At 44.4% G+C, this 16,507-nt stretch overlaps 1 protein-coding gene across 3 annotated transcripts in view; it reads right to left on the minus strand.

Moving 5' to 3' along the window:
- UBAC2 (UBA domain containing 2) overlaps window positions 1-11,900 on the minus strand; it is a 103,784-nt gene extending 91,884 nt beyond the window's left edge. For 2 of the 3 annotated variants that reach the window (XM_083818774.1, XM_083818773.1), the window contains exons 1-2: window positions 11,700-11,900; window positions 1,806-1,933 (exon numbers count right to left, since the gene is read on the minus strand). In XM_083818774.1, the coding sequence (XP_083674900.1) occupies window positions 1,806-1,933; window positions 11,700-11,730 (159 nt within the window). In that variant the 5' untranslated portion in view covers window positions 11,731-11,900. Of the gene's footprint in view, window positions 1-1,805; window positions 1,934-11,247; window positions 11,442-11,699 lie in introns of those variants that run through there. The other variant, XM_083818775.1, reaches the window with a different exon arrangement.
- Window positions 11,901-16,507: the final 4,607 nt, after the last annotated feature.

Here is a 16,507-nt window from a genome sequence, read left to right on the forward strand (position 1 = left end):
CTCGTAGACCGTAAGGCTTCTAAGTCTAATTGCTCTTTACTTCAGCTAGCCTAAAAAATACATCGCTCTAACGTAACTCCATTTTACACACAGCTTCTTCGCTGCTCTGGAGGGTCTCCGTTATGGAGATAAAGATCTTCTAGTTTTCAACAGTACATGCTTTGCCTTCCAAATCAAAAGCGCTCTCAAACTGCACGCTTTACTTCCTATGCTCTGCACCAGCTTTAACAAGTGTTAATATGTGATACACTGAATGCCTGTCTGGCCACTGCAAAAATCCCATTCCATTAAACTCATACCTGTGGATGGATGTATTCGAAACCAAACTTTCTTACTTGAATATTAGCGTCAGGTAAGAGTTTAGTAGTATTTTCTCCCTGATCTCGGAGATACACATATTAGACACAACTACACATTACACAATTACATATTAAATAGCTTACCATGACAATAAATGTAATAGTTATTTCAGGAAAGAAAAAACAACACAGTATAAATTCCCCAAAGCATCACAGTAAAAATATTATAGCTTCTATAGATACTCACAAAAGTTTACCCTTTAAGACACAATAAAGATGGTTTCTTTGAATAAGACACAGCTACTAACGTTTTTCAGCAGCTCAGACAAATGGAAAGACTCTTCTAAAGACAAACTTCAAAAAACAAACAAACTCCAAACCACAAAATTTCCTTTTAAAATGTGAATAGTTTCTCAGCCTTTCTCCTCCCTCTCCCCAAATATTTGGCTGTAACAGTTTTAAAAGGCAGACATTAATTTACAGAGTTGTCATCTACATCATTACAATACAGCTCTTGTTACTGACAAGAATGATGACAGAGTGCAATAACTTGGAGAATCACTAGATAAATCTTATATTTTCTTAAGGCTTATAGGCTACAGTCAACATTCTCAAAGACATTAAGCACATTTTTTTATCTGATTGTAAAACATTTGGGAAAAGATAACTACAGAAGCTGACTTCCCTGTTGAGCAATAGCATGCCATATACAAAATAGAAAAAAAAAAAACTTTATCTAGTCACTTCTATATGCATTATTTTGAAAACTACAACTGACATAATAGCAATTGAGGATTCCAATTAAGGTATCAAGGATTCCTTAATTAAGCTCAGAACAAAGTCTTGCAAGGTGTAATACCTAAAAGATAAGGTTTCCCAGTTTGAACTGGGAATAAGCTACAAACATCTAATAAGACAGTTAACCAAATCAGCAGGTTGCTTTGGAGCGTGACAGATTCTCTGACTTGGGATTCCCAAATGAGAAGCAGCAGTTCCCTTCCTTCAACAGGAAAATTCTAGTTTCCCATACCTTACTATAGCAGAAGTTACAGTGTGAAAGTTATGGCCTCTGATGTTAACATACACGGTATATTATCCGGAGTAGCTAAATACAATAGCCTTAAAAACTAAGCACAAGAAGATATTGACATTCATACCAAAATCCTTATATTATTACAGAGGCTAAGTCACACTTCATTCACAGCAAGCTTCCCAACTGGCAGTGGCTGGAAGGAGAGATGACAGAAAAACAAGCATTTCCCAGACAAAAGAGAGAAGTGAAAGGCCATGTTGATAGTTTCAGATCAGCTTTTCTCACTTCAACCAAAAGTAGGTAATGGCCTGTTAGATGCAGTGGCCTACTGGGGTGACGTAATAAAAGCTAAGAGCGAGCTGGTCTACAACAGTAAACAAAGGTAAAGAACCAGAGGAGAAACAGACTGGGAAAAATGGCACGGAAGAGCGTATTTTGCAGTCTCTTTCCACACAAAATTAACTGACCCTTACCTGAAATTCCTCTTTTATAGCTTGTAGGTTGTATGCAAAGAACTTCTGATAATGTTGGAAGAGCAGAGTCAACAGAATCGAGATGGCACTTGGGACTAATAACAGGCTCTTTGACAAGGGTGCTTTATCTTAAAGACAGAAAACAAACAAAAAGGAGCCATTTTAGAGAAAAATCTCTTACATTTAAAAAGTGACATGTTCAGACAAGTGATTGGAAAACAGTAGTGCATCGCTTCATTGTTTATCTGATCAATTTCCGTTGTAAATAAATAGGAAAAACGTGAACCCAAGGAAGTCTTCAGAGACATTAATGACAGTTAAATATTGATCAGGCATTTTGTCTTCAACATTCTCTTACGAAATTCATTGTCTGGCTATAATTAAACTAAATCTCTCTGTACCTATGGAGTTGATGTCCTCCTATGCAGCCCTCCTAGAGCTTAATAATGTTTCAGGAAATAAAACAATCTCCTTTTTTGCTAGCAAAACGCGCATGTAAAACTAGTTTAAACAAATACCTTTGTTTCCTTGGTATCAGAGATTCACTTTTACTCTAGATCCTATGAATAAGGAACAACCTGAATAGATGTCCTGAGTAAATTTACTTTCTATTGGATCCACCATTCAACAAAACATTTTTAAGTTAATTTACGTGACATTCATCTTCCTTCCATTCAATCACTATAATTATTAGTAAAGAAATTAATAAAATCGGGACATTTGTGAAATCGATTTCTTTCCCTTTAACAGCATGACTTTGAACACTCAGAAGAACGCATGCGGACAACACGACACCTGCAATGCTCGTTTCCTAAAATCCGTCAAGTGGAATATCCACCACAAGTACACCCAGCAGTTCATCCTCAGCTGTTGGTGTAGCTGCTGCAACAGAACAGTCTTCCCTGGTAATTCAAGCCAATCCAAAAACTCCGAAATACTATTTCTTCTATGACTTTTGCCTTTTTCATATGTGCAACTTGAATCACATTTCCTTCCTTCCCCAACATCCCAGTTACAGCACAGAACCTACTGATTTTTGGGCAGCTGCTTTTTTGCAGGGTATGATCACGAAACACGTAGCTCTGCTGTCATTACCCTTAGATAACAAAAAGAATAATATGATTACTTACAAGCAGGAGCTCAGGAAGAACAAAACTGCATTAGAAGTGTAAGACAGCAAACACTTAGCATGTATCCAGATAAACTATCATAAATGATTCAGATCTGTTGCATGTCGGAAGAGTGAACTGCTAGCAAGGAAGATCCTAACGGGCACCAAAGCCAAGATTTTAATCATGGCACAATCCTGCTGCCATCAAAAATAGGGTTGTTACTATGTAATTTAAGCGTGATCCTCATCCAAGTACTAACTGATGACCTCAGGAACTGCCACAGATGCCGTTAGCAGCTCACACCACCTCGAAGTCTTCAGTCTTCTGATACTCACCACGTGAAGAAAACATCTCTTCCTATGTGTGCTCTAGAATCTACCTGTATTTATAACCACTCTTTCAGACCCAGCCATACATCTGGGCTTATTATTTACAGACTCACCTTCCTTACTCCATTTAAACAATTAATGTATTTGACTTACTGTCCTTTTATAGAGATTGGGCAGAGACTTGGAACAACTCAGGCTGATGTTACTCTGCTAACCATAGGCTCTACTTTCAGGATTAGATATTCTCTCAAAGTCGTATTGGGGGGGCGGCAAGCCTGGTTGATTTTTTGTAATGCAGGAAAATTATCCATCCTTCAATTTAGCCTCTTTCTTTGCATTTTCTTGCTCTCAAAAATAAGCTCTATAGTCTTTAGATGTCTTTTTTTTTTTTCCAATTATTCATTCACCTGATTTAGTTTAATGCTTAAAAAAAGTGTGAAGCCATCAGAGTACTGCAGAACACTTGGGGGGAAACAAGCTGGAGCTACCTCCAGCTGTGAAAGTTACTGTACACACAACACATTCGCTTGAAAACCAATGCTCTGTTAATTAATTTAACTTAGTTAATACTTCTTAATGTGAAAAGGTCAGCTTTTTAACCTGGATACAACAGGTATTTGAAAGCAACCCCTAAAGAGAACAGTAAGAGCAGTTACAGTGGCAGACATTTCTGACCAAAGTTTGATAAAACTTGATGTTTTACTATTAAATATATTTACATTATTTCATGAGTTTAAATTTTTATAAGAACTCATTAATCCTATCAAAATTTTCACCTAATGATCAAGTTACCAAAAAATAAACCAGACATGAAGCAAATCACAAGATTTCCCTCCACTTTATATTTCTATACAATGTTTATGCTTTTATTTAGATTTCATTGTAATTTCTGTATCATTAGATCATTGTTACATTACAGTTAATACACACTTACAATACTTTAGCATATCAAATTCATTTCCAATTTGAATGTGTTCAAACACCACCAACAGAACCCAACCCAAAAGCGCAAACACCCATTTTTGATACAATCCTCCTTTTAGCTTCCAACTCAGACACTTTAAACCTTGTTATAGAGGAGAGGTATTTATTTTTTAAGCACGTCACCGAGTGAAAAGCCACAAAGGCAACCGAGCCATTAATGTGACAGTCACCCACAGGGAACATCACATGAGTAACGGAAACTTCTACTCTCAAGCTTCTCAAAATGTCATCGTGGTTGACAAGTTTATTCTTGTCCATTAAAATGAAGAACAGTAAACACTCTCGGATAAATAATGCAACTCCTGAAATGTTTTGTTTCCAGGTGTTTCAGGGTATAAGGCAGTGGTTTGCTTTACCACTCCATAGCACACAGATCCTTATTAAGGGCTATGTGAGGTCACCAGTGAGAGGGCAACACTCCTACAGTCAGGTACTTCGACATCCAAGTCCAGTGCCTTACCTAGAATGTAAAGGTAACGTTTAGAAAGCAAAATTCGGGTCTGATGGATCTGCAACACCATGCAGGATGAAGACGTGCACTGCCACCCACCTGGGTACCAGTGCCTACAGGCGGCACTAACACAAATGCGCACAAGGAGAAAAAAAAACACAGTGCCTCCATGCCATGGGAAGGACGTACAACAAAAGGATAAACTCATTTTGACCCCAAAGAGTTAAAATGCATCAAGTGTTATCTTCAAAGACCTTGGAATACGTTTGCAGTCCTAAAGCACCTCTTAAGCGATGATTTGCCCAAGCAACAGGCAATCATAGCGCTGTTGCTGCAACATACATCCTGAGATCTCGTCTAAGGGAAGGACCTAGAAACCCCCCCCTGCAGCTCCACCTTCCACCCCTGCACTTACTACAATGCCCCCGAATTCTCGCCTTCCACAGCCTACAACCTTCTTGACTGCCAGCTCCACTTTCAAAGGACAGAGTTAAGGAATCGATGTGTCCGTCCGACACACGCAGAGGGGGGTGGCTGATGGCACAGCTGCAAACGTTGTTGCAGCTTCAGAAGCCGCCATTGCATCAACGAGAAGAATACGCAAGCTGTGGTAGGAGCAACAGCTACAGGTTTTGACATGACTTCCTGCTCCCTGCCTGCTCAGCACTCACTGGTGATGAGAAGCAGCAGAGGAGAATACCAAACGGGGCAGCAACGCTAGGCTACTGCTTCACAAGGGCTTTTCGGGGAACAACCTCGCCCCTTGGACTGCTATTCTGGGCCCGAGACTCAGGTGTTGACTTGTGAGAGGACCTCGCTGCCAACACCAGCTGATGAGCAGTGGCTGCAGAAGCTCAAATTAGCTCAGGACATTTTCCTGGGGATCCCTAGCGAGCATACCTCAGGGCTGCAGAAGAAACATGCCATGTAGCAGCAGCCACACCGCTTTCACACAGACAAATAAACTACTAGGGGCTAAAATAATGGCATGAAATGTGCACGAACTATCTTTCAATGCTGATACATGAGATCTGACAGTCTTTAATCAATAACTGATGAACATCTGAATGCACAATACTCCCCAAATCAAATGAACTGAGAGAATTTGGGCACTGGCACAGGCTGCCCAGAGAAGCTGTGGATGCCCCATCCCTGGAGGTGTTCAAGGCCAGGCTGGATGGGGTTTGGGCAACCTGGTCTGGTGGGAGGTGTCCCTGCCCATGGCAGGGGGGTGGAACTGAATGGTCTTTAAGGTCCCTTCCAACCCAAGCCATTCTGTGTTTCTATGGTTCTGTATTCTGTTGTTTTTCCTTCATTCAGCTGTCGTGCAGATATTCACCTATATTCCAAGATCTGGCCAAGAAGCTGCAGGGGGTTCACTTGCCTGAAGAGACACTTCAAAATGGTTGGACTTTTCAAGGACTCTTGCCTGTTTTTTTTTTCCCTTCAGATGCAAGTTTGCTAGCACATCAAAACAGAAATACCATTAGCAGCATAAACACTTCCTTTTGAATGCATGGAAACCTTGCTTATCCTTTATTGTAATGGTTGATGAAACCCACCATCAACTACTCATATCTGAAAATAAGCTTTCTCAGTCCTTCCTAGACACCATGTGCTTTCGTGAGAGTGGAGCAATCTTACCAGATCAGAGGAGTAAAGCCTGTCTTCACTGTAACCACACACCGAGTCCTGAACAGTAGCTGAGGGCAAATCAGAGCACGCTATGGAGGGAGGACAAGAAGAGACACTAACGCATGTAATACTGTTTGAGGAATGTGGGAGATGCCATAAGGCTGCACACCAGCTGTAAGGATGGAACTTCACCACGTGATGGTTTCTCAGAGTTTGGTTGATCCAGTTTAAGTATTTTTCCAGTACCTCATCCTTTGGGAAAAAAGAATGCAATACCAGAGGACCCTGCAAAAATACTGAAGTTACTGCTGCCTGGAAGTATTACATGACGGAATGAAACGCTTTTCTGGGTCAGGACAGCAACTCTTGCGCCTGGTCGAGACGCAGAGCACAGACACAGGAAGGGGATGCTGTGTTCAGGCTGCCACTTCACAGCGTACTCTGGTGGCCAATCTTCCTGATGCCTGCAAGTGAACACAGCAGTAAGAGTGTCACTGCAGGGATGACTTCTCATCCAAAGCTTATAAACTTAATGCAGAGGTTGTGGGGCGAGTCCCGTTAGTACATACACTTAACAGAACAAGAGAAATCTACCCTACACTCCTGGCCAAGGCTTAAAGGTCCCCAAAACCAAAAGATTTCAGTCTTGCAGAGGAAACATACTAGGCAGGAAGAAAGTCAGTAAAGAAACCAACTGTGATCATGTTGAAATCTATTATGACAAATCTGTTATGACAAGATGCAGGTAAGACTGTAATCAAACCAGTTACCTACACATCTGCTGCTTAAGTAGCTGCTGGCTGTATCCTAGGTCACAAACTACAACAGCTAAGAAAAGAAAAAAAAAAGAAGAAAAAAAGAAAACCGTGGTTTTTAAAAGGAACGTTTGAAAAAAATAGAAAGTGAAACAGGTTGAAGTTAACCAAAACATTCATCTAGTTGAGCAGCCTCCTCTTCCTCCCACCCACAGAGCATATTACCATACTACTATTAGTATACGTTGTCGGAAATGTCAGGTATGGCTACACCACAACACTGCGGAGATCCCCAAGCGAGCTTGACACGAGCTAGCTGTGCACCAGAAGTAGAACAGCCACATTTTTGCGGCATGCAGCGACTGGCTCATTGAACTCGTGTGGCTGCACCGTTCCCAGGACTCGAGCTAGCGTTTCGAACCACGTTGTGCTGTAGCAGGCTGATGTACAAGCTCATCTGCTTTCCCAGACAGTATTGTACCGCCTAATACTGTTATGCACGCAAGCCTGATATATTCAATACGTAGGCTGCCCAGGGAAGTGGCTGAGTCACCATCCCTGGAGGTCTTTAAAAGACGTTTAGATGTAGAGCTTAGTGATACGGTTTAGTGGAGGACTTGTTAGTGTTAGGTCAGAGGTTGGACTGGGTGACCTGGGAGGTCTCTTCCGACCTAGGTGATTCTGTGATTCTGCAATACATTCTTCCTTCAGCCATACCACAGAGCACCAACTGATGTCCCTGCATTATTTCCCTAATGCCTGCACACAACACACTTCAATCCCGCAGGTTACGCAAGCAGAGGAGCATGACATTGCGTTCATGCCTTGGGGATACTCAGCAAACTGTCAGCATTGCACCACGAGGTTCACAGGGAGGTAAAAGCATACGTTGCGTTATTTGTCTTCCCAGGGCGTGCCGGTTCCTTCAATATTTCAGATAGCAAGAACAGTTTCCCCTAATGAGGGCAAACAGTCCTTGTCCCTTTAAGTGGTGCTCTCCGTAGTTTCCCAATTTCCATCCCTCGTAGCTGTAGCACGCACCAGTTATGTCTATTTTTACAACTCCTCAACCAAAATCGTGTGTGTAGGTGTTATCGGCTCCCAGCGCAGTCATCTGCTGTACCCGATACTGCCTGTTAGGAATTCGGCAAATCAGCCCCAGCAAAGGACCTACTTGTCTGAACTGGCTCGCCTGCGTCCAGGGCTGGACCAGCTGCTTGCTGGAAGGTCTCTTTTGTGCCGTTTTTCAAGAACCCCTCTATCTACACATGTGACTTTAAAGGGCACTGAACTAGGATATAAAATACTAGAGAGACACTTTAAAAAGAACTCAACCACACTGCTCAAAATCACGAGACATTTTCTTAAAAAGCACACGGACGGGGTCAAGGACTTCATTACACAGGTCCAGTTGCTGAAGCGTTATTACGAGAAAGCCTAATTTCATCACAAGTGGTCAAGCTTGAAACTGAATCCGAATCTGTGATGAAGTACTTACAAGTTCTGAATGTTCTTTGGATGCTGACAACATCGTTCACCTCCCTGAACTCTGGAGCCAGGATGTGAAAGGAACTTTTCTGCACTGCCACCGACCATAGCGTAGCATCTGCCAGCACCCGTAGTACAGAGACCATCCTCAGTTATCTCAAGGCAAGTCATACAGAAATAGTCTGCAAAATATTGCTTACTCAGCACAGCAGCGGTACTTCAGCAGAAATAAAATTTGGCCACCAACCATGAGAAGATCCATGTAACTGAAAGAACTATTTTCTCTATCCTTGGCTAGATCTAGATATGGTTTTTAGGACAGCTTTAACAACAGACTCTAAATAATGCAACAACTGCCTTACCCTGAATGAGGAACAAAATAACCAGGACATCTATAGCATGTACGTGGACTTCAGAAAAGCTTAGGTGAGCTAAATGTGCTCTGTTAAGTCAATAGTGGTCTGTCCAGGCCACCTTATGATAAAAAATCAAAATGCATTCAGATTAAACGAGCCTGGCAGTATTGGTCTAGAAATTTGGAAATGCAGCTGCTCAGTAGTCTGCACATGCAGATACAAAACTGAATTCCTTTTACTGATGAAATCAAAATACTCGAGTTTTTTTATTTACTCACTAGCACTCAAGGTCTTGTCCATGCATGCAGCCAAAGATTTTCCTCCAGAAATGTTAAACTGTGATAAAAGGAAGCTACGCTATCTTCCTCATGTTTCCTACAATCCGTACACCAATGCACTGCTCAGTAGCATCAGTCTACCAAAGTTCAGTCATCTCTTCTGCCACATTTTGTCATATTACTTTTGGAATATTAAACAATAAATTCATTCTAACAAGCATATAAACTTTTTATTTGATTTATAAGCTACCTTCTCTTAAGCACCCAAGTTACCATGTCTGGGACGTAACAAAAGACAGAATCAACTGTAAGAAGAACCCAAGGTCCACTGATTTCTACAGCAAGAGGAATAATGGATGGTAAAAAATGCCTCCTCACCCAAAACTTGATGCTCTAATCAAATCATTCTACACAATGAGAGCGAAAACTAAGGCCAGTTTAAACTCTTTCTTAGCAAGCAGCTTCAAAATACCTTAATCACATCAGACTCTCCCTATTGTTGAAAAGTTTTGTTTTCATCCAAACATCAAGAGATGAGACAGGCAGCCTAGAAACACCAGAAGACAGGGTGCAAGAAAGAGAAAAGGGGCTAATGGAGCATCAGCCAAAAGGAGAAAAGCTTCAAGGGACACTGATCATGAATTTGATCTATGCAGCGCACTGAATACAATGTCATGATTCTTGAGTTATTTCTCTCATTTAGACCTCTAATGACAAAACAGACTATTAAATTAACCTTTGCACTGTTTCCACAACCTGCTGTAGTCACCCTTCGTTTTGGTTTATTCTAAAATTAGCAAAAGAAATAATAAACAAAGAATTCAAAGAGCATGGATAACAACATCCTAGTCCAAGATTTTATTAACCTTCCTCAGATCATTATTACCAGATGGAGTAAAAGGTTTAAAACGAGCTGCAATTGCTGTCGCTAAGACTTACTGGTTACTCTCCTATCTCTTTCAGGAGAGGATTAAATGCAATTTCAAGAATTAATTAACCACAAAAATGTAAAAGAACCAAGAGACTTCAAATGAGTTAAATAAGTAGTTACATTCCAATAAGAAGTTTTAAAATCAGTGATATTTTTTATAAAGGTGATTGGGCCAAACCACTACAGACTTGCTTCTAGAAAACTGTTTCTGGCACCCTTGTTAGAACACTTTGCAAAAGAAGCTCATTAGGAATTGCATTTCCAAAACCTAGTAGAGCTCTGGGGTCATTTGTTGTTTGTTTTGGTACTGCTAAAGATGGGAACTCTGCAGGAAGGAGTGAAAACAAGACAATGGTGACAAAAAGAATAGTCATCTCTGGTATTTTTACCTCCGCATATATGTCAGAGGATGCTAAAACCCCTACTCTGCCAGAAATACAATCAACAAGTAGGTCACTTTTGAAAATGACCTAAGATATACATGGCTATAAAAAAAGCTTTGTGTTACTAAGTTTTACTACACTGCATTATTATATGGCTTGAACCGAGCTTTATAGGTGTTAAAAAGCCTGTCAGAGGTGGCACAGTGGGCTGCGGGAGCCTTCAGTCTGACCCGGCACCATTATTCTTATCGCTGTCAATTCAGGCGTCTGGTTATTTTATCCAGGGTCTCTGACACAGGCTCATTCACCTACTCACTGCCCCAGCAAACGTTCGTCAGTGCCCTTCTGCACGAGGTCACTGCTCTCGAGACCCAGCTGGCAGAAGAGGACGCACGCACGTGTGCTCCCCTGGTGCCACGTTAGGCAGTGGGGCTTGCACCCACCTTCATCACCCATCCCGACACAGCTCCCAGCCACACGCTTGCGCTGGGAAGGCGGAAACAAAAATCCGAGGGCACAGGGACGTCTTGAACCGTCACCGCTGTGCACCAGGTGAGCATATGTCACTGTTACCTAAATCCACGCCTCTACCGGAGTTTGTCGGTATAGCTATACCAGCAAGTTATTGTCAAAATTACTTTAAGTCAGTCAATAGGCGAGCTGACTGGCTTAAAGTTCATTAAGAGCGTACGCTGTAGCGGCTTCCCCGTAGGGAAAAAAGAAGAGGGTGAACCATTTACTTTGTACGAGCAGCATGGCACCTCCTCCGGGCTTTTCTCCTAGCACAGATGTTTTCTTACGACCGCAATTTTCCACTCATCCTTCCGATGTTCCTATCCTGGAAAAATCTTTAAATACTGACTGCGACTTTCCACGCATCCAGCCAGCCAGGGATACTTTTCCCCGCACACTCTTTCTCGCAGAACGACACACGGCCTCATGCCACCAAAAGGCTGTACCCACGGTACCTGCCACCGGGGAGAAAAATAAATCGGAATAAATCAGAAGCTGAGAACCAGCCGGGGCGTTACCAGACCCATGTGCAAAACCCGGCGCCCTCCGAGCCCCTTCCCCGGTGCCACCGGGGGGCGCCGGGGTCCCGCCCGGCAGCACGGCCCCAGCCCGGCCCCGTCCCTCCGCGGGGAGCCAGCGCCAGCGCCGCCGCCGCCGCCCCCCCCGTGCCGGTACTCACAGAGCCCGTTGGAGCCGGTGCTGGAGAACATGGCGGCGGCCCGGCCCGGCCCGGCCCGGCCCGGCCCCGGCGGCACCCCGCAGGCCGGGCAGAGCCCGCGGAGCCGCGGCCGGCCCCGGGACGCGCGGCTAAGGCGGCCGCGAGGGGACAAACGCCGCCGACAGCGAGCGGCCGGCGCCCCCTGTCGGGACCGCCGGGAGGGAGAGGAGGAGGAGGCGGGGTGGTGGGGGAAGGCGTCCCCTGGTGAGGCGGGGGAGCTGTCGTGTGTGGGCATCTGGGGTGTTTGCACGGCCGGGAGGCGGGCACTGAGATGGCTTGGGTGTGCCCCTCATGGCCACAGGAAGCTGGGACGGCGATTGATCTAGTTTGTTACACGGGCATGGTGTGCAGAATGGTCTGGGGTGGAGGAGACATTAAGGACCATCCAGTTCCAACCCCCCTGCCATGGGCAGGGACACCTCCCACCAGACCAGGTTGCTCAAAGCCCCATCCAGCCTGGCCTTGAGCACCTCCAGGGATGGGGCATCCACAGCTTCTCTGGGCAGCCTGTTCAGTGCCTCACCTCCCTCAGAGTAGAATCACAGTATCACAGTATCACAGATTTCTAGGTTGGAAGAGACCTCAAGATCATCGAGTCCAACCTCCGACCTAACACTAAGTACTCCACTAAACCATATCGCTAAGCTCTACATCTAAACGTCTTTTAAAGACCTCCAGGGATGGTGACTCCACCACCTCCCTGGGCAGCCCGTTCCAATGCTTAATAACCCTTTCGGTAAAGAAGTACTTCCTAACATCCAACCTAAAACTCCCCTGTCGCAACTTTCGCCCATTCCCCCTCGTCCTGTCACCAGGCACGTAGGAGAACAGACCAACCCCCACCTCTTTACAGCCTCCTTTAAGGTAACTGTAGAGAGCGATGAGGTCGCCCCTGAGCCTCCTCTTCTCCAGGCTGAACAAGCCCAGCTCCCTCAGCCGCTCCTCGTAAGACTTGTACTCCAGACCCCTCACCAGCTTGGTCGCCCTTCTCTGGACTCGCTCGAGCACGTCCATGTCCTTCCTGTAGCGAGGGGCCCAAAACTGAACACAGTACTCAAGGTGCGGCCTCACCAGAGCCGAGTACAGGGGCACAATCACTTCCCTAGACCTGCTGGCCACACTGCTTCTTATACAGGCCAGGATGCTGTTGGCCTTCTTGGCCACCTGGGCACACTGCTGGCTCATATTCAGCCAACTATCAACCAATACTCCCAGGTCCCTCTCGGCCAGGCAGCTTTCCAGCCACTCATCTCCCAGCCTGTAGCTCTGCTTGGGGTTGTTGCGCCCCAGGTGCAGGACCCGGCACTTGGCCTTGTTGAACTTCATACAGTTGACCTCAGCCCATCGCTCCAGCCTATCCAGATCCTCCTGCAGAGCCTTCCTGCCCTCGAGCAGATCGACACACGCACTTAGCTTGGTGTCATCTGCAAACTTACTGAGGGTGCACTGGACGCCCTCATCCAGATCATCGAACCATCCATCATCACGGAACCATTAAGGTTGGAAGAGACCTTCAAGATCATCTGGTCCAACCATCCCCCTACCACCAGTGTCACCCACTAAGCCATGTCCCCAAGCACCAGGCCCAACCTTTCCTTGAACACCCCCAGGGACGGTGACGCCACCACCTCCCTGGACAACCCGTCCCAGTGCCTGACTGCTCTTTCTGAGAAGAAATGTCTCCTCATTTCCAACCTGAACCTCCCCTGGCGCAACTTGAGGCCATTCCCTCTAGTCCTATCACTAGTTACCTGTGAGAAGAGGCCGACCCCCATCTCCCCACACCTTCCTTTCAGGCAGTTGCAGAGAGCAATGAGGTCTCCCCTGAGCCTCCTCTTCTCCAGACCAAACCACCCCAGTTCCCTCAGCCACTCCTCACAGGACTTGTGTTCCAGGCCCTTCACCAGCTTCGTAGCCCTTCTCTGGACAGGCTCCAGTGCCTCAGTGTCCTTCTTGGGCCCAATTAAAAGAAGTGTAAAGAATTTCCTCCTTATATCTATTCTAAACCTACCCTTTTCCAGTTTAAAGCCATCCACCCTTGTCCTATCACTACACTCCCTGACAAAGAGTCCCTCCCCAGCTTTCCTGTAGCCCCCTTTAGGTACTGGGAGGCCTCTATAAGGTCTCCACAGAGCCTTTTCTTCTCCAGGCTGAACAACCCCAAATCCCTCAGCCTGTCTTTGTAGGAGAGGTGCTCCAGCCCTCTGAGCATCCTCGTGGCCCTCCTCTGGACTCACTCCAACAGGTCCATGTCCTTCCTGTGCTGCCAGCCCCAGAGCTTCACCCCCTTATCTATATATCTTCCATTTTGTGAAAGGGGGATGTACGGTAACCAAACCAGGCCAAATACATTATTTTAATCAAGCTGCGGCACAGAAGCAGACAGATTCACAAGGCACGTGTGCAGGCCAGACCACAAGCTGCAGCTGGGGACGCCTCGAGGCCGCAGCAGAAGGCCACCCTGTTTGCATGGGGCTTGAGGGGCAGCTACTTGTCACTGGTCTCGTCAGAGTGCGCAGCCAGCACTCAGGCATTGCAGGCGTGGGGAAGGTCAGGTAGAGCTATACAGATGTAAAACATGTTAGTCCAGGTATATAGTATGTAATTACTGTCATCTTTCTAAAGATGATTTAAAATTGAAATCTGTAATTACTTTGAGAACGCCTGACTCCTTACCCTTCGGAAAATTATGACACCTGAGGGGAGAACTGGCTCACCCAACTTTGAGAGTCCACAATGTAAGAGTCTACACAGGAGCCATGTATAAATGCTCATTAGAGCTAATGGAGGTGTAGTCCGTACATTCAGTGGAGACTAGCAAGCTTTTCAGATGAGGTTTATTTTGGGATGAGAAGAATTGCTCCCTAGAGTCCAGCAACTCTTGAACAGATGGCCTCTAGCTGTACCAGTATGTTAGAAACCTAGCTCATACATAGGTATCAACATTTAAGATAGGGTGAGCCAAAATCCACCTCTGATTTCATTCAAATTTGGTATAATATGGCTGAAATTATTGGGGCACTAAATTTCAGTGACATTTTCAAGTCCATATAGAAATCAGAGTTTACTGAAGTAAATCATACTAGGCATCTAAAGGGTGATGATGCTCTGCTCTGCTTGTGTCACAGATGCGAGTGTCAGGAAGAACCAGGATGATGTTTGTGCATTCAGCAGAACTGGGAGCCTGAAAGTCCCATTTAGCACACTGAGCTGTGAGCCTCAGCTTTGAAGATTTCCCGTGATTTATGTTCCCACAAGGTAATCATATTAGAGAGATTCTTCTCTGCAACATTCAGCAGTAGCATTAGATGGAAGTCAGAACCATTGAACATCCAAGAGACTTAAGCATGTATTTTGCTGAATAAGGATGCATTTGGGCAAATACTTAATTGCTATTTTGAAAGCAGCTCTTTGGACTTGTTATCATTGACAGGTACAACAAAACTGAATGAGTGGCAGTAGCTGGCAAGCTTCTCCAAACAACATACTAAAATATGTATATGCAGATTTGTCAATACTGCTGGGATATTGGAAGCTGGCTCTGGATTTATTTGCCACTATTTTATGTAAGTCTGCAAACATATTACTGAATCTATAAAATATCCAAAGATCTAACGTCTAATATCCCTGTTTCAAAGAAGATTTATTAAGTCAGTTTGTCTCAGATTAGATCAGATGAGATCCACTGTGTGTTTTTGAGAAAACTACATACCCAGTGCTAATAATTACACTTTCACATTCTGATTGAACAGTAAAGGAAATGCAGTTTTTGCCTTCAGACACAGTGGCAACCAGAGACTTCATTAAAGGAGAGAGCTATTTACCCCAACCTCAGCAGTGCCAGCTGATAGCTTGTCATAAGAATTATGAAAATGATTTGCATTATTTAAACAGAAAGTGTTGTCCACTCCGGAGTTAAATGAAATCGTCCATCTTCATGTTTGCCTTGGAACATATCCCAGAATAGGAAAGCTAGCACTTATCTGCTAATCTACTTAGAACAAGCTTAGAAGGCTTTGACACTGCTCAAATGTCAGCTTAAATATCTGCATTTGTTTATTACATTTAGTTAGTGGGGTCAATTAGGTATGTTCAAAAGAAACTTATTTAATGTTCCTACTCAAAGAAAAAAATCTCAAGAGACTGGAATTTATATTTCTAACTGTTTTCTAATGTGGTTAGCTTGCTTTTTTCTCTGAACTTGCAGTGTTTTTGAACCAACTCTTAATTACTAATTAATCTCTAAGAGTCAGATGCTCCCCTGCCATAAAGAATGAAGGATAGCAGCGGAGCAAAACAGGATGGAAATGTAACACCTCACTGAGGAATTTGCTGCCTTGACTCAGTGCTATCAGGACTCTGTAGGTTCATGGGTGATGGTCCGTGTCTCCTTGATGTCTGCGGTTTTCTGTGGCAGTCATAGTAGCACATGCAGCTACTACAACTACCGGAAATATTAGCAGATACCTGGAAGTAAACTAATGTTAACCTTAATGATTTCAGTAACTTCTCCTTACAGTTTCCAACCCTTGTATTCAGCTGCAGAAGAATGTAAAGAAGAAAGCTGTGCACCATACCTGTAGGGGAGACTTGTGTGGCAGCACAGCTTGCTGATAGCAGCTTGCATGAGAAGACAAGGAAGGGCAGAAGGCAGAGAGATTCACCGGGCTGAAATCAGACTGATTGGTCCTGTGCCTTTCCAAGATTAGAGAATTTCTCTCCCTCAGAAGTGAACAGTGCTTTGTAGTGCAGCAGATCTGCTGTCCTCT

This window comes from Anser anser, assembly GCF_964211835.1.
Source record: "Anser anser genome assembly, chromosome: 1".
Lineage (NCBI taxonomy): Eukaryota > Metazoa > Chordata > Aves > Anseriformes > Anatidae > Anser > Anser anser.